The 16,736-nt window shown below is 35.8% G+C and overlaps 6 protein-coding genes across 6 annotated transcripts; 3 read left to right on the top strand and 3 right to left on the bottom strand.

The window, feature by feature from the left end:
* The first annotated feature begins 509 nt into the window (after positions 1 to 509).
* Positions 510 to 1,617, top strand: B0P05DRAFT_512411 (ubiquitin-conjugating enzyme/RWD-like protein). Its single transcript, XM_051575640.1, has 7 exons — positions 510 to 645; positions 818 to 913; positions 971 to 1,048; positions 1,116 to 1,221; positions 1,274 to 1,318; positions 1,376 to 1,465; positions 1,521 to 1,617. Exons 1-7 carry the CDS (start codon positions 622 to 624, stop codon positions 1,523 to 1,525), a joined length of 444 nt encoding a protein of 147 aa, XP_051433772.1. The 5' UTR covers positions 510 to 621; the 3' UTR covers positions 1,526 to 1,617.
* Positions 1,601 to 3,020, bottom strand: B0P05DRAFT_547108 (uncharacterized protein). The gene is made up of 4 exons (XM_051578841.1): positions 2,911 to 3,020; positions 2,775 to 2,849; positions 2,556 to 2,728; positions 1,601 to 2,511 (listed from the first exon to the last, which is right to left on the bottom strand). Exons 1-4 carry the CDS (start codon positions 2,999 to 3,001, stop codon positions 1,645 to 1,647), a joined length of 1,206 nt encoding a protein of 401 aa, XP_051433771.1. The 5' UTR covers positions 3,002 to 3,020; the 3' UTR covers positions 1,601 to 1,644.
* Positions 3,021 to 4,446: 1,426 nt separating this feature from the next.
* B0P05DRAFT_512408 (uncharacterized protein) lies at positions 4,447 to 5,788 on the bottom strand. The gene is made up of 3 exons (XM_051575639.1): positions 5,637 to 5,788; positions 4,703 to 5,579; positions 4,447 to 4,661 (listed from the first exon to the last, which is right to left on the bottom strand). The coding sequence occupies exons 1-3, from the start codon at positions 5,688 to 5,690 to the stop codon at positions 4,501 to 4,503; spliced, it is 1,092 nt and encodes a 363-aa protein (XP_051433770.1). The 5' UTR covers positions 5,691 to 5,788; the 3' UTR covers positions 4,447 to 4,500.
* A 299-nt stretch (positions 5,789 to 6,087) lies between these two features.
* Positions 6,088 to 11,422, bottom strand: B0P05DRAFT_547104 (glucan synthase). Its single transcript, XM_051578840.1, has 3 exons — positions 11,267 to 11,422; positions 11,160 to 11,215; positions 6,088 to 11,107 (listed from the first exon to the last, which is right to left on the bottom strand). The coding sequence occupies exons 1-3, from the start codon at positions 11,284 to 11,286 to the stop codon at positions 6,216 to 6,218; spliced, it is 4,968 nt and encodes a 1,655-aa protein (XP_051433769.1). The 5' UTR covers positions 11,287 to 11,422; the 3' UTR covers positions 6,088 to 6,215.
* A 2,613-nt stretch (positions 11,423 to 14,035) lies between these two features.
* Positions 14,036 to 15,014, top strand: B0P05DRAFT_547097 (uncharacterized protein). Its single transcript, XM_051578839.1, has 4 exons — positions 14,036 to 14,161; positions 14,216 to 14,253; positions 14,309 to 14,481; positions 14,540 to 15,014. The coding sequence occupies exons 1-4, from the start codon at positions 14,063 to 14,065 to the stop codon at positions 14,818 to 14,820; spliced, it is 591 nt and encodes a 196-aa protein (XP_051433768.1). The 5' UTR covers positions 14,036 to 14,062; the 3' UTR covers positions 14,821 to 15,014.
* A 631-nt stretch (positions 15,015 to 15,645) lies between these two features.
* On the top strand, positions 15,646 to 16,713 carry B0P05DRAFT_547094 (Snf7-domain-containing protein). Its single transcript, XM_051578838.1, has 7 exons — positions 15,646 to 15,749; positions 15,793 to 15,897; positions 15,938 to 15,984; positions 16,038 to 16,203; positions 16,251 to 16,362; positions 16,415 to 16,527; positions 16,570 to 16,713. Exons 1-7 carry the CDS (start codon positions 15,684 to 15,686, stop codon positions 16,633 to 16,635), a joined length of 675 nt encoding a protein of 224 aa, XP_051433767.1. The 5' UTR covers positions 15,646 to 15,683; the 3' UTR covers positions 16,636 to 16,713.
* Positions 16,714 to 16,736: the final 23 nt, after the last annotated feature.

The following is a 16,736-nucleotide window of genomic DNA, read 5'->3' as shown; positions in this document are numbered from 1 at the left end:
TTGTATCTATATGCAATATAAGAATGATACTTGTGTCAACACACTTTAACTTCAAGACGACTGTTACACAACAAGATCAACTGTCTAATGCTAATTATCTCAAGGATGTCTTTGGCGAGATGTATTGATAATATTAACACCCAATATCGCCTCAACAAGAAATTCTCGTTAAAGTACAGCCCAAAAGACCTCATTTAAAGGACTGGACAAGAAGAGCAAACAATTTTGGCTTAGACTCATCCTGCTTAATACTCCAATCCAAAATGAACCTACGTGCACTATTTTTTTTATTCCAATATTTTGTGTAAAACTGTTATCTCCTTTCATTAATTAAGCAGAATTATGTAGCTTTAAGACATAACACGAAATACTAAAGGAATACTTGACATTTTTCTTATTCAAAGCAATACCATATTTACTTGCTCTCTCTCTCTTTTTTTTTTCTTTATTATCAACTACATCACTGACTATTTTGATTAACCTATGACTTTCTTTGCTGCGAGAGAAAAAAAGTTTTAAAACTCAACAGGAAGACCAATATTTATACGTATTTCGTTATTTCCATAATCTTCTTTTTTCTTTTTTGTTACAAATTTTTTATCGAAAAAGTTCATAAACAACATGGCTTTGAAGCGTATTAACAAGGTAAGACTGTTTGGCCTGAAAAAGAAAGAAAAATCTATCTTGTTGGTGTCTTGTTTAAATTGGCTCTTTTTTTTTTTCTAAAGGAGAACCAAGAAAAATAAACAAAACTATTTCAAGATGAGAAAAAAAAAGGCTAAGGGAATCTAGAGATTAACGTCGTTTTTGCTTATAGGAACTCAAAGATCTTGAACGTGATCCCCCTTCTTCTTGCTCTGCTGGTCCTATTGGTGACGACTTGTTCCACTGGCAAGCTACTATTATGGGTCCCGTAAGTTATAGTGTAAACGTAAGGCAATATGTACTCATGTTGCCTGAACTCTATTAGGAAGATAGCCCCTATCAAGGCGGTGTCTTTTTCTTGTCTATTCACTTCCCCACTGATTATCCTTTCAAGCCCCCCAAGGTAAAAGAGGGAGAAAAAAATAAGGTGATTGATAACTAACTATTGCTTTTTTCTTCCTTTCTATCAGATTAACTTTACTACCAAGATTTATCATCCCAATATCAACAGCAATGGTAGCATTTGTTTAGACATTTTGAAGGATCAATGGTCACCCGCACTTACAATCTCAAAGGGTGAGTACTGAAAGAGTCAAGTATTTATTTGCGTACTAATCTATCAACATAGTTCTTCTTTCTGTTTGTTCTCTTCTTACAGATCCTAACCCTGACGGTAAGAGAAGAAAATCAAAAAAAAAAAAAAATCAATGCTCTAACATCTTTTATATAGATCCTCTTGTTCCTGAATTGGCTCACATTTACAAGACTGACCGTTCTCGTTATGAAGCTACTGCTAGAGATTGGACCAGAAAATATGCCAGTAAGTTTGTGTGATTTTTTATGAGGTACACTTGTTCACTTCTTTTTTCTTGTAGCTTAAACAAAAAAAGAAAAAGTAAATAAAGAAAAGGATTGTGTATTTGTATTTTACGTTCAATAAATAGAAATTGCAATTGCATACTTTTTTTCTTGATATACTGTTTTTATTACAAATAAGGTTTAAAGATCACAGACAAGCAAGCCTTCTTCGTAAAGGCCAGAAACAACCAACTTGGAGTTTGTCAAATCAAGTGAACCTGCAGTTGAAGTACCAAACAAGGCACCATCATCTTGCATTAAAGTTTTTGTTTCACCAGAGACTACATCCCAAATATCCACTTGAGAAGGAGGTTTGACCATGTCATCATTGTTCTTTTTCTTGATGTATTGAAGGAAATACAAAGGCTTGGGATGACCAGCGACAACCAAGAGTTGCTTCTCGGCATTATAATCAAGATTATCAACAGCCATGTTAAACTTGGCTTCATTGACATAGTCAAGATGAATATGAGGCATACCTTGACTGTCTAGTGTAGTCGCCATCTTGTATTGCTTGACACTACGTCTGTATGTCTCAGCAATGAACAAGACATTGTCTGTACCAGTAACACCGTTGGCAAACAACAAGCCATTGACTCCCTTTTCTACTCGACCAGTACGAGCATTATAGAAGCCCACATTACTTAAATAAAAAAAGTAGTTTTCAATCATCTTCAAGTAACGGTTATGGAAGTAGTGGTCATTGGAGAAAAAGAAGGAAGGTGTACCATCATCAGCTCTGAAGCGAACGTCCTTGATAATGTGAATAGAATTAGGATTGTACATCTTGGGATCACGAACAGTACGCTTATGAACAAGATGAACACTGTTATCGTCCAGAGTAAAGAATTCAACGGAAGGTATGCCATCAAGAGGGACATTAACAGTGACCAAAGTCTTTTCGCCTGTCTCGGGATGAATATCGACATTGATACCAAGCGTGTGATAGTCTGACATGACATTGGTTTGTTGAACATCAACCGTAAATTTTTCAATAGAAGCAGGTACCTTATCCACAAGTTAGATGTCATTTAAAGAGATCCTGGACTTACACTAGCATAATCTACTCGCCAAATACCTGCATTGGATGGACGTTCACCGGGCAATAAGTTGTTAATGCCCATGACTTTATTGTACTTTGTACGAGAAGGATCGCAAGTGACATAGGCAATGCCAGTATCATTCGACATGATAAAATCTTCACAGTTTATGAAATCCTTGGGGCCTGACAAAAAAAATTAAAAAAAAAATCATGCTATGTTCCATCTCACCTGATATTTTGGTGCATTCTTCTACATGATAGTCTTTAACTTGAGTGAAAATACCACTGAAAGGAATAAACATATCTAAATCAAAGAAATTAATACAAAGAACAAAAAAAAAAAAAAAAAAACGCGAACTACTTGCATAAAAATGAAGTGAAATAAGCAAGAGGCAAAAGAAAGCACCAGCTTTTAAAATAGAACCAAGATCCTTTGAAAGGTGATCCACCTGGCATCTCGTAAAAGAGTTTAAAGATAAAGGAAAAAGTAATTTTCTTTCATTTTTAACTTTGCGTTTTTTTTTAGGATCCGATTTAATGAAGTGAGGAAGAGTGTGACAATAGAAAGACATTGTATGTTATTTTAAAAGACTTGGCTGTTTATCATGAACAGTTATCGTATTGGCATTTGACTGACTAGAGAAGCTCACAGCCAATGTGCATGTTTGAATTGCGAGTAGCTGCTCTTTTGCTGCAAATAAATATATAACATGATTCTCGGACAACGATGCAGATCAGGCTTTAGTGTTTGTTTATCAATTGAATATTGATTTCCCGGCATGGCTGTAACAAGAATATTTTGTCATGGAAGTCTTAACACTGTTCGAATGTAATGAGTGGCAATAAACACCTGTAATTGTACTGGAAAATAGATCATCATGAGCACTCAATGCTTGTATGGAAATAGGAAAGGTTTTGTTGTTAATGAATACGACAAACCTGAGCCGATGGATTATATTGTTAATGAGGAGCATAAAAAAAGTTATTTTTGAGTGCATTGATGTAAACCCTTCAGTCGTCTTGGAAGACCTGATGAAGCATTTGTGACAAGTGTTCACAGAATTAAAAGTATCCAAAAGTATCTTGTTTGATTTTGTACACCTTGCCTGGCAAAAAAAAAAAAAAAAATAAAACTCTTCTTTAATCCATAAAGTGTAGCAGCAAGAAAAGGATTCAAAAACACTTGGATTGAAATCTAAAATGGGAAAAAAGAAATAGACATGTATTTTACGCCCAATTGCGTCTTCCTTGATGAATCTGCATTTCGTATTAATTTGAAATGTAGTACGATGACATGGAAATTCTTCAATTCATCGTTGTGTCCTTACATATTAAATGTGGAAAGATATACATGTACTATAATATAAAATTTATATTTAGCGACATATACAAAGTGGTCTCTAGGTAATATAGTTGTCAACTATCGAATCTATACGGGCCAAAATCACTTACATAGCAGTTGTGTTGTACAAATAATTAGACTGACCTGTCAAAATATAGTCACTAGCATAAAAGACATAATAACAATAGCATCCAGGATAACAAGAAAAACATTCTGAAAACATAATAAAAAGAATCCTGGTTAACTCGATTTTCTTCAAACATTTGTGGGAACACCTAACAAAGATTTCAAGCGATTCAGTTTTCAGGGATTTTTTTTTCGTTTTACTTTACTCTTCACTACTGACCAAAACTACTCAATTGGAGAATGAAATAGCAAATAGACACAGCGGTAATCGTGTGGTTCAATATATTTTGCTATATCAAAAGAATCTATCTTTCTTTTGAAGAAAATAATGGTTCGGTTTTATTTCAGCTCCTTCTATTATTACTAAGTTAATGTTCATCGTAGATCACTCATTAAGCTTTTATAAAATCATTATTTTTCAGCTTTCTTTTATGCGTCAATAAAACTTCTCCTAAAGTGTAGTTTATTAATTAGACGTCTTTCTCCTTTAAACTCTAGGCTTAAAACTGTTTGCATTCTCTAAAAAAAAGTCTTGAATAGAACTTGGTTCTTTATGTGTCAATAGAAGCCTGGTGTCTTCAACAGGAAAACTACCAGAAGTCTTGCTAACCCAATCGAAATAATCCAAAAATCTCTGTACGTGTACATCTAGAGAAGTTTAAATTTATGCAGCGTCTAGATTGTCTTACCATTGGGCACAGTAAATGCATTCAATCGATACATATGTCCATTATCAAGTGAGTCGAAATAAATGCGAGACTTTTCTTTCTTTATACGCTCATCATACCAAATGTTGTGACTAAGGCTCTTCAAGTAAAAACCAGTATCCATAGGACGCATCATTTGATATTTGATTTGTTTAAACCGAGTTGCATGTGAAATCATGTCTATCAATTCTTTACTTGTGATTGCCTCAGGACCAGTCAGCGTATAGGATTGACTTGCATGCACATCATGCACATCAGATAAAAGAGAGCCCTCTTGGTTAGTCACAAGAGAAGCGACAACATGGCATACATCAGAGATATCCACTGGGCAAATCTTGGTATCATGAGCAAGGGGCAACCCTATACTCTTGCGAGATTCAATTTGGCAAGCCCAAAGATGGAAATATTGCTGAATCCAATCAAGTCTTAAAATGGTCCAATTAAAGCTGCGTCCTCTGTCCATGTCTTGTTCCTCGCAAATTTGCTGTTGTTCTACCAGATAATCTTCAATCAAACCATAGTTATTAAGGGATTCGTGATTTTTTGAATGAGCACCAATATGTGATAAAAATATAATAGAGCGTATGCCTGATCGTATAGCGACTCTACAGAGGTGTCGACAGTGCTTGACTCTATCAGGATGACTGCCGACAGTAAGAATCATTTGGTCTACTTTATGAAATGCCTTGGAAAGATCATTCGGGTGCATGTAATCGACAGGACGCACATCAATACCTTTTCTTGAAAAGTTGGCAACTAAGGTTGAATTAGGTTCGTCTTTTGTTTTGTGATATAGAATCCGCAAGTGGTTACGAAGTGATTCAAATTGAGACAAGTGAGAGGTAACACAAAAACCAAGGTATTCGTCTGCAGATGTTACAAGAAGCATAATATATGTATGATAATTCTTTTTTAGAAAAAGAGAATTAAGCCCTTTATATAAACTTGAATCAGCCACAAGATAATCCATTGTAGACCTCCTTTTTGTATCCTTTCGTGTTGGCTATTTTTAACAAGTTTCTTGAATGTTACCAGTTGTCAATCATCATACATATTTTTAGATCAGATTTATCAAAACTGTCGTAGATAAATGATACATTTATTTGTTTATATATATATATATATGTGCGTGTATATGCTTCTATTAAAAATATTTCGCGATCAATTGATATGTCGCTAGTGGTAATTTGTGTTCTAATTTAAGAGGTATAATAATCAAAGCAGCAAACCACAATAAGACGAGAATAAACAGTGGTCCATAAATAAAAGTAATTTCCCTACGCTGCTTTCTTTCTTTTGTGGACAACACGGAGGGCCGAATTTGTTTAGAAGGTCTTAACCAGAATAAAATTGTCGAATGAATGCGATCCACAGAAGGAATAAGTGTAAAAGGGAACAATACAAACAAGATCAAATGTCCCAATATAAAATCAGTGGTAAACACTGACATTTCAACAATCTTACAGATATATTCTCTTGCTGCCAAGTTTGCAACCTACCATAAAAAAAACCATGAGTCAACCGAGTCTGTTCCATGTTGTTTTGTACTTACATGGCTCTTTATCCATTTGCCTGTCCACCAAGCTCTGTTGGTTGCATCATGGTGTAGTTCTCGAGTTAAGAATAGACTGACAAATGCCTTGAATATAAAGCGTTGGATAGTAAACACTGAAAGTAAGGCAAGTATTGTTGAACGCATTTCAAATCTTTCCAAGGCCCACAAGACTTCAGAACAAAAGACAAAGCCGAGCAGTGCTAGCGTGTGTGCTAATGTCGACATGTAAAAGCCTGTTCTTTTGAAGCTAGAAAACATGATCGACACTATGTGTATCAAGACCAACATGACTGCATTAAATGCAATAGGTGCAAGAGCGATGAGTAAAACACGCCCCAAGGCACCAAAGGGGCCTAATGATGTGTTAATGGGGCTCTTGAGTGTACCATAGACATTGACTTGTTCACGGCTTTTGAAGAAAGTATAACAGGCAACACACAGGATGGCTTGGAAAAATGGCATCAAGATTTCGGCAAAAAAGATACTGGAGAGCCTTGCTCGCGGTACAGCTACAATTGGCTTATTCTCAAGCATGGTCGAATTCTGTCTTGCTTTCTTCTTATTACCTGTTACTTGTGTACGAATTTGACGACAGAATGAAATCCATGAATGCTCATATGAGCGTGACGAATTACCCCTTGACAACCATCCCAAGAACTCACGGTAGTCGTTGATAAATTCTGTCAAAACAAATTGATGAGGATTAAATACAAACGGTGATATAACCAATGAAGCAACAGTGGCCCAAAAGTAAATAAGATGAGGAATCCAAAGAGCAAGCGAGACAAAGAACAACATAAACATTGTTCTAGCACCAAAATAAATACTGGGATGCGCAAATCTTGAATAGAGAACAGAGAAAGGTAAGCGCGATGTAGCAAAGCCTCGACCAGTGGCAATATAGCGTGCACCACCAAAGCTCAAATTGGACAGTACCGAATTGGCATAAATCTGTGTAACAAAGACTTCAAACAGTGGAGATAAAGACAGGAATTGCTTGATCAATCGCCAAATTGATCGGATTGTACCCTTTTCAGTCAATTCTTGTAGAAACAGTGGTAAGAATGCAATAAAAAAAACCATAAAAATAGACAAAATACATCTTTGTAACCAGTCATAGACAGGTTTGACATCAAAACAGTTATCGCCTTTGCAATGAGGTAAGCCCGCGGCCATTGTACCCACAAAAGTCATGCAAAACAGGAAGACTTGTACAGCAAAAATGATCATAATGTTGTTCATATGGAAACCGGGATGTGCATAGTAGAACGTCAAGAATCGATCCAAAGGAAGCTGAGTACCCAAATAATAGTATTCTCGAGAAAGCAACTGTTCACCCATCCCTGTACCAATCTTGGTTGTAAAGTTAAGAATAGAACAAAAACCTAGATCACGACCTTTTCCACACTGTAGATATTCTGTGTGTTTGATTCGACCACCTCTTACTAGTGCATTCATGCCCGCATAAATATCTTCGTTCAAATGAAGACCTCGTTGAGCCTTACTTACGCCACCACGGGTTGTCATAAATACTGCATTCAAAAAGTCAGGATGACCATAATGCAAGCGACCACCAGTTTTAGCCATGATACGCTGAGTCAAAGTACCAAACGTTTGTTCCTTTCCTGCTGCTACATCGCCAAGCATACCAACATTTTCTGAAAAAATATATTCTCGGGCACCCACAATTGCTACAGGCGATCTTTGTTTTGAGGCCGATGGGTTAGTATTCTCAGAAGGTGATGTGCTGTGTAATGCATAGACCTGGTCAAGTTGTAATTGATCTTTTTCTTGTTCAAATTCACCAAAGATACTACGAATTTTCAAGCATTCTTCCAGATAATTGTCTTGATTTGCATCCACCAGCTGCAAGTATTCACCCCGATAAAAGATCAACGCATGATTCTGATTATCAGACTTGCCATCACCTAAGATTGGGTTTCCAGGCAATCGGATACGGTATTTTGGAGCACGCTTATTGTTAGGCAAAAGTTCACATTGGCCATCAATCAAAACTGAATAATAAAAGGTCTGATCTGATTCTTGATCTCGCTCTTCTTCAATATAAGCAATCTGAAGATGCGGGTATTCGGTCAATAGGTATTCACAATTAGCAGCCTCTTCAGCGTTAAACTTTGCATAGCGTTGCATAGCTACCAAGAATCGAAACTTTTGATGAGCCATGGCGTCCAACAAGGTCTCTGTCTCCTTCTTCTTATCAGCAAGTGAGCCACCAAATGTTTCAATATCGCTTTCAATGTCAACACCAACACGACTACTACTCCCCGATTGAGATGCTGTGGTGGATGCAACTGGATCATTTAAATCAGGGTTTTCGATTCGATATAGAATTTTTAATGCGCGAGCATAGTTCATAAATCCATTTATGGTACGGTACAATGTTTGGGCGCGAAGAGAAGCCCAAACACGGGTCCTGAGCGTATATTCAGGGGCTGAAGATTTAAAGCCAATGCAATAGAATGGTAAATCGTCTTTCTCAGAAGGTTTAGAAGGAATTTCATTTTCTTCAGCAATAAACATGGTATCCTTGACAAAGTTGTTCCATTCAGCAGGGTGTAGACGCTTCAAATATTCCAATAATGTGACACGGGTTGTTGAGTCTTCTTCTCGAATGATTTCTCGTAACGAAAGTAGCATTTTTTCTGCATAGTGAGGTGTAAATACAGTAAATGTAGGCATGTTTTGAACTGATGATGGTGAAGGAATTTGTGTGGATAGACTTTGGGCAAAAAAGGACAATCTTCTTTCGGCTTCAGAATGAGGAGGGAAATAGTCGGTCATTTTAAACGAGGATGGATCAAAAATAGGTGGGGCTTGAAGTTCACGCTTGACTTCTCCATCCACGTTTGCTTCGTCTTCTTCCACTTGAACTTGATAAAGTAACGATTGTAAATTATTGACGGATAGCAAGTGGTCTCGATACATGGAGATGATAATGGCATTCCACATTTGAGAGCAGGCCATGCGACGTAACCGGATAGAGACAAATTCTTTGGTGGCTGTGATTTTGGCAAACATATTACGAGGTACTTGAGCAAACAGTTGTTTCCACGACGTCATGACAGAAATACCAAGTTGTATTGACTGAGATACTGAAAAGACAGTATTCCAGATCACATACCATAAATAAGTATCCAAAAAGAACAAGACCAGCTCAACTGAAAACATCAATACAGTGGTAATGATAGGCATTGCAGTACACAGCCATCTTCCTAATAAGGGATCAGTACCACAGTTGTTTAGATGCATCAATGTAGTAACTGAAAGAGCATCACGAAACGAAAGTGCTAAGAAAAAGTAGGTTTCAAGAAACTTGCAGCTGAATACACAGATCCACATCATGACAGATAAGAACCGATCGTCATTCATCAATTCCGGAAAACTTGATGTGAATGTCTTGCAGGACAAATGACGACTTGAATTTTGTCGATGAAACAGACTTGAAGATGGGACAATGGCCAAGACAATAGAAACAATAGCACCAATACCGAGTTGACAACTAGACAAGACGAGTGCGAATGTACTCTTTTGATCATGCTTGATAATATAAAAAGAGCAGGCTACATGGCAAAGACCCAAACAAAAGAGTATCATGAGTCTTGTAGTCAAGATACGGCTGGTATGGAATGTCAGCTTCAAGTACTTGAATTCAGCTAGAGTTGCCAATGCCATCAATAGAATGGCTACGAGTCCACCTAATCCTACCACGGATAACTTGACTGGTAAATCAATAGTTTTACTTTGAGTCCCTGTAGTTCTGTTCTTTCTATCCAAATAAATAAAGTCTACACTTGCTGCCATGTAATACCAGAACGAGGCTGTATGAATGATCCAAACTCTTGAGAAATTAGTCAGCAAATGAAACCATGACCGAGTCTCATAAAATGTCTTGTCAAAAGCAGAATCCCAATCCACATGTCCCAATGCTAAATAACGTTGTTCTTTAGGAATGTCTTTTAGATATTGAACTGGTGCATTGTCAATTGATTTGAGCCGAAGTTTAGCAATAGATCGTTTGTCCCAGAATAACTGATTGATATCATCATAGCCCACAATAAGATTATGGTCTTTTTCTCGACGCACATAGTGGTCTTTGATGACTTGGTAGCACTGGTCACGCATATAGGTATAGAGAGGAGAAACAACTGTATCTAAAAAGGATCCAGCAACTACTCCAGGTTCATTCATGCTTTCTCTATATCCTTCAGCTGTATAAAACAAAAAGCATAAAAGCTCAGGTGTATATCGAAGTATGGCTGCTTCACCCCAAATCAAGAGATAAAGCGCAAGTTGTGCAATACGATCAATATCTGACATAGACTCCATACGTTCTCTCCATTCTCTTTTAGCTTCTTCTAATAATAGACCTGTAGGTGAACGGCGAGGTGTGTGACGATCATCAAGATCAAGGTGAGCGGCAAAGTACCATTTTCTATAGTTGGCATGTTCACCACCAATGTAGTCTGCATGAAGTGTCCACAAAGCCAATCTGGGTGACATGCGCGATGACCTTGAGTCTAGCATGGTTAATAGATGATCATACATGTTGCGTGTATTGTCATGCTGGAAGCCATATTTTCTCTCATAATTCAAAAAAATAGCACTTATTTCATCGAATGTTAAAGGTGCATCTTGTGTATCCCAATTTGGATAGCTGCTCCTTTTAGGTTTGTTGGCAAGTGTGGAATTGCTGAAAGATTGGGTTGCTGAATCTAAATGATTTGTTCTTAATGCTGTGTAGATGGCGTAGGATGATGGGAGATCATTGTCGCTGTATGGAGTATAATTTTCTATCGGAACCGGAATAGGTACTGAGCAATAAGAGATCATTAGTGATTGTGCAAGATAAATGCACGTTCATACCATTATTATCTGATTGATTTTTATCGTTGTTATTGGTATGATGATGATTCTCAGAGCTAATTTTTGTCATAAATATCACGCAATTCAGTTATCAGGAGTAAACTTACAGTGGTTGTTTGGAGGACATTATTTTTTCATATGTGTCAATGACAAAGAAGAAGAAGAGAAAAACGAGAGAAAGAGAAAGAAAAGAAAAAGAAATTATACAAAAGCGACAAGATATAAAAAGTTCCGTAGAAGCAAAATAAACGATAGGGGATTCTGTTTATTAATTAATTTACTCGAAAATAACACACGTACGCACACTCACATATATATGTACCAAAGATCATACATAGATTGACCCAAGAAATATGACATTGCACATATAAAAGAAAAAATAAAAAAGAATTTAGGGCACAACAAGAAACAAAAGATTTAAAATTTATTCTGTTTCTATGTGTAGTAATATCATCAAGGGCAAGAAACAAATCAATCTTGTTATTCTATTAAGCTGGTATTATTCAGTTCATAAAAGAAATGTACCATCATACAACATTCCAATCAACAAATCCAAGAATTCATTTCTTCCAATCAGAAGCCAGTATTCATCCTCATCAGGAGAGAAGGGGAGGAACTTTTTTTATGGTTGACTGTAAGGGCCTTAAGATTGAAAAAACAACAAAGAAAAGGGGGAAGCTTTAATTTAGAATATTCAAAAAAAATATGCATTAAATGCAATTCTGCCATTATACGAAATGTGTCAAAGACTACAACTGATCATTTCTTGTGCAACTACCTCTCTTTCAATTGACAATGAGATCTTTGTTTACACAAACAAATGTATAAAAATAGGAAGGTTTTTTTTAGACCTGATTCTTGTCATAAACAAACTCTTTTTGTGCTCAAAAGGATAAAAACAATGCTTTATTCATGGGTAGCTTCAATTGTCTGCATCTAAACAGAAACAGTGCTTCTAAATCCTTTTTTTAACTTACACAATTCAACAGATTGTTAATTGAGATTTTCTTTCTAGTAGTATGAAGCATGAATAATATTGATGTTGCCACCACCATGATAAGAAGGCATCCACAGAAACTAATATACTTACACGCAACATAACACTCTACCTTAGAGAACGAAGGATGAAATGTGCTCATTGTTCCTTAGAAACGCCAATTATCACAATTAAAAAAGAAAAGATTATGCTATAATCATAACTAGATTTAATAATACTGTTTGGAATCTACAAGCTATATTGCCAGATCTAGGTACAACTGAAGTAATTGAAAGCTTTTTACAGAGAATAGGATACGGTAATGATTGAACTAAGAAATCTGAACGAAAAAAAAAAGTGCAAGAATGGGGTCTTTCTGACAAGTATAGAACTGTAGATGTATAGATAAAGTTGAGATGGATACAAACAAATAAGAATCTGAATGCGAATAGCAATATACAAAGCAAATATGTCTTCTAGAAAAGAATCAGCCAAAACAAAAATCTTTAGATGAAAATTACGCATATTTGTTTCGAAATTCAAGAATATACAAATTTTAGTGGATATAATAGTCAAAAAGGAGATACATACAAAAGGGGTATAAAGATAAAAAGAGGCGTTCTTCGTGAGATGTATGCAGAATAAAGCCTTTGTCTTTTTCAGGACAAGGTGTCATTGATTCTGTCAATTCATGCCACTGTACCTTTTTATCAATGAGACTTATTCAATTATACGCCTGTCCTTTTATGATCCGATACTGCCCCTTTCATTAATGCCTCAGTTGTAACTAGATCAAATAATAACTTGGATTTAGTGATGCTGCTTGAGCCCGACTGGTTATATTACTCGATTCGAGTACAATCACACTTTATTGATTCGGTAAATAACGCAAGTATCTGAACAGAATTCACGCCAAAAATACACGTCAAGATAGCTTAGAGAAAAAGAAAGCTATTACAATAAATCTACCAAAAAGAAAAGAGCTTTCTTCAATCAAGTCCATCTAATGATCATTTTTTTAAAGAAAAATCAAATGATGAAAAACTGTTTACAAATCCCATCATTTGAAACTAACAGTTGCCTTTCTAATTTTATATTTAAGGTTATTTCTAATAATAACAGGCCTTCTTAAATTATACCATAGTGTGAACAAAGTGATCAAACGCTTTCATCAAAGTATTGAACACTATACTATCAAAGTAAATGATGTGTTACAAGCAATAATAATTGACTGAGACAGCAAAATAAAATAGACTATGGCTAGCAATACTAGATTTGGCATTCTCGGAACTTCTTTTAGCGCTTTATGAAAAGTTTTTTCTTTTTTTCTTTATGCAAGTCAAGTCGATCTCTAAGCGAAATTATTTTTATTTTCCCAATCGAAAATACGGAATCTTAATGTGTGTTTCACTCTCCTCTTTACACTTCTCTTATCAAGTCTGACATATAATATACAGACACCAATGCTAAACTGCCTGCATTTATTAACAGAAGACATTCTGTCTTTCACTGCATAAAAAGCATTTTCTGTCATTATGGATTTACACAATCTTAAAGAGAAATCTCAATGTTGCACAAGAAATTGTACTAGGATCTATTTTTACACGTGTTTTCTTTCTCTTTTTTACACTCGGGGCAATCAGCATTTTCAGTCTCTTGAAATAACAGAAAAGAGAGCCTATACACCACCAAAGGAGCACGATACAAGATAATTATAATTGCAAGGTAGAATTGATTTCTAAAGTAAGAAAAAGTAAAGGGATTGCTTTAGTATAAACTTGTCGCCTTATTAAGCAAAACCTCCCCATAGGCCCCCCCTCCTTTCAATTAAATCAAATCAATAAAGTTACCATATTTATATCACTTGTAAAAAAAAACTTTTTTCTTTTCTTTTCTTCTCTTTATCTTTCTTTTCTCTAATTCAAAAATGAAGTTTTCTGCTGCTGCTCTCCTTTCTCTTGCTGTCTCCACTGTCTACGCTCAAGTCCAAAATGCTGGTATTGCTGTTAACTTGCCTTCTCTCGGTGTAAGTTGTAATGGCCCGAGATATGGATATGTATTAACCTTTCTTTTTCAATAGCAAGTCCTTAATGCCGGTACCTCTTTCACTATTACCTGGTAAGAATCAAAAGCAGGCTCAATTGTAATTTGATTGTACTAACCCGTAAAACAGGACTGTTGCTACTACTGGTACTCCTTCTTCCAGCATCAACTCCATTGCCTTGATGAAGGGCGGTTCTGCCAACTTGGAGACTGTTACTCCCAACATCCTTTCTGCTGCCATTCCTGTTAACCCCTCTTCTTACACCTGGAACATCCCCTCTAACATTGAAACTAATCCTTCATGTAAGTTACCCGAGAAAAAAAAAAGTAACATGAAATTTATTTATTTTTTCAAATTTAGATGTTCTTGCTTTAGCTGGCAACAATGGTGCTACCACTTACTCTACTTACTTTACTATCATGGGTGCTGCTGCTGGTAGCACTAACTCTAGCGCTGCTACTACCTCTGGTAATGTTTCCGCTGCTTCAGCCTCTGGTGGTGCTTCTGCCTCTGGTGGTGCAACCAAGGCCAGTGGCTCTGTTTCTGCTGCTTCTCCTTCTTCTACCAGTGCTGCTTCTAACCTTAAGGCTGGTTTGGCTGGTGTTGCTGGTGTTGCTGGCGCCGTTGCTCTTTTACTTTAAATTGATTTTACTTGAGGAAAGCTATTCCCCCATTTTTTTCTATTAATTCTGTAAAAGTCTTTCCATGTATTACACATATACTCTCTTATAATAGATGATAACTATCATTCATATTTCTATACACTTTATTTTTACTAATTAAAATCATATTATTCTGTCAATGGAGACGAGAAAGAAAGGAGGGGAATCGTTACACCTAAAACAATGAATTCAATTATTTGTGCATTCTTTGACAAATTATCATATAAAGAAATCAAAATGCTATGTAATGCAGGTTATCTTGACACCTTAAAGAAGGAGGGAATACATATTGGACAAAAGAACATGATCTGTATTCTAGCTTATAACAAACAACTTGAGAAGATCAATAAGGAAACTATATTGCTAGAGTTAAAGTATAATAAGGTGCATTTCTACTCTTATCTGTAATTCAGATCGATAAATTGTAACAAGCAATGCATTTTTTCTTTTTCTTCTTTTCCCTACCCAAGAATTACCTTTAATTATGCTCATAATGAATGTTAGTTAAGATAAGTGTGCGCGCTTTGGCATGCTTAGCTTTAGAATAGACTTTATAGATTCTACTTGATATTGAAACGAAGGGAGAAGCAGTGCTGAATTATTCACTCAGATGAAGACTATATTATAAATGTTATTTTGTCTTATATCTCACGTACGACTATTCATAATGTTTCTCGTATGCAATACATTATAGTATTAATGCTTGCATAAACATGATATATCTATCTAAGAAAGCAACAAATAATCCTTTAGTATTTTCAATCACCGTAAGAACACTGCTCGTCTCTCTCTCTCTCTCTCTCTTTTTTTTTTTCTTTTTTTTTTTTTAATTTACCTACACAATGAATAGACTTTTTGGCTCTGGAAAGAAAGTACCTAAACCTACACTCAACGATGCTATTGCTAATGTAAGCTGTATTGGTTATAACATTCTATTCACATTAAAATTAGACTGATGTTCGAGTGGATGCTGTTGAAGTCAAGATAAAAAAGTTGGACGCCGAGCTCACAAGGTATCGAGATCAACTCAAGAAGATGAGGGAAGGACCTGCCAAGGTATGATAAACATATACAACAAAATTATTCATGGTAATAGAAAAATGTACAACAAAAAGCATTACGCGTATTAAAACAAAAGAAACTGTAAGTCCATTCCTAACCGAAAAACAGCCCATCTGAAACAAACATGCTTCTAGTTATGAAGCCCAAAGAGATAACTTGCAACAACAATCATTCAATATGGAACAAGCTCAAATGACAACAGAAAACCTGCGTAATGTCATGGCTACGGTAGATGCTATGCAAGTTGCAAACAAAGAAATGAAGAAGCAATACAAGAATGTCAATCTAGACAAAATTGATGTAGGTATCTGTTTGATGTATATGGTTTATATTGATATGGTTGATAGCAATTGCAAGATGAAATGGAAGACTTGATGGAACAAGCGAATGAAGTCCAAGAGACATTAGGTAGATCTTATAACTTGCCTGATGATATTGATGAAGATGATCTCGAAGCAGGTAAGCATCCTTGTTTTTTTTTATAAAAAAAAAGGTGCTCAAAAAGAGGTAGAATTGGATGCACTTGGCGATGAATTGGAGTTTGAGGAAGAAGATGTACCCTCTTATTTACAAGAAGATGATATTGAACTTCCAAAAACATCAGAAACAGACCCTTCAAAAGCAGTAAGTATAAAATACCTTTGTCTTTATGTACTCATTTATTAGCAACATGATGTTAAATTGGATGAGTTTGGTTTACCTGTGGCTGCCGAAGCTCCCATGAAAGCATAATAAAACTGCCCTTATTCCCTTTTGTTTATTCGTGATAAATACACTCTATTTATATGCCCAATTAAACCATTTTTTCCCTTTTGTATTCTTGTTATCTTAAG

Source organism: Gilbertella persicaria, assembly GCF_025201335.1.
Source record: "Gilbertella persicaria strain CBS 190.32 chromosome Unknown B0P05scaffold_26, whole genome shotgun sequence".
In the NCBI taxonomy this organism is placed as follows: Eukaryota; Fungi; Mucoromycota; class Mucoromycetes; order Mucorales; family Choanephoraceae; genus Gilbertella; species Gilbertella persicaria.
The sequence above is the reverse complement of the archived record's forward strand: the minus strand, read 5'-3'. Positions and strand labels throughout refer to the sequence as shown.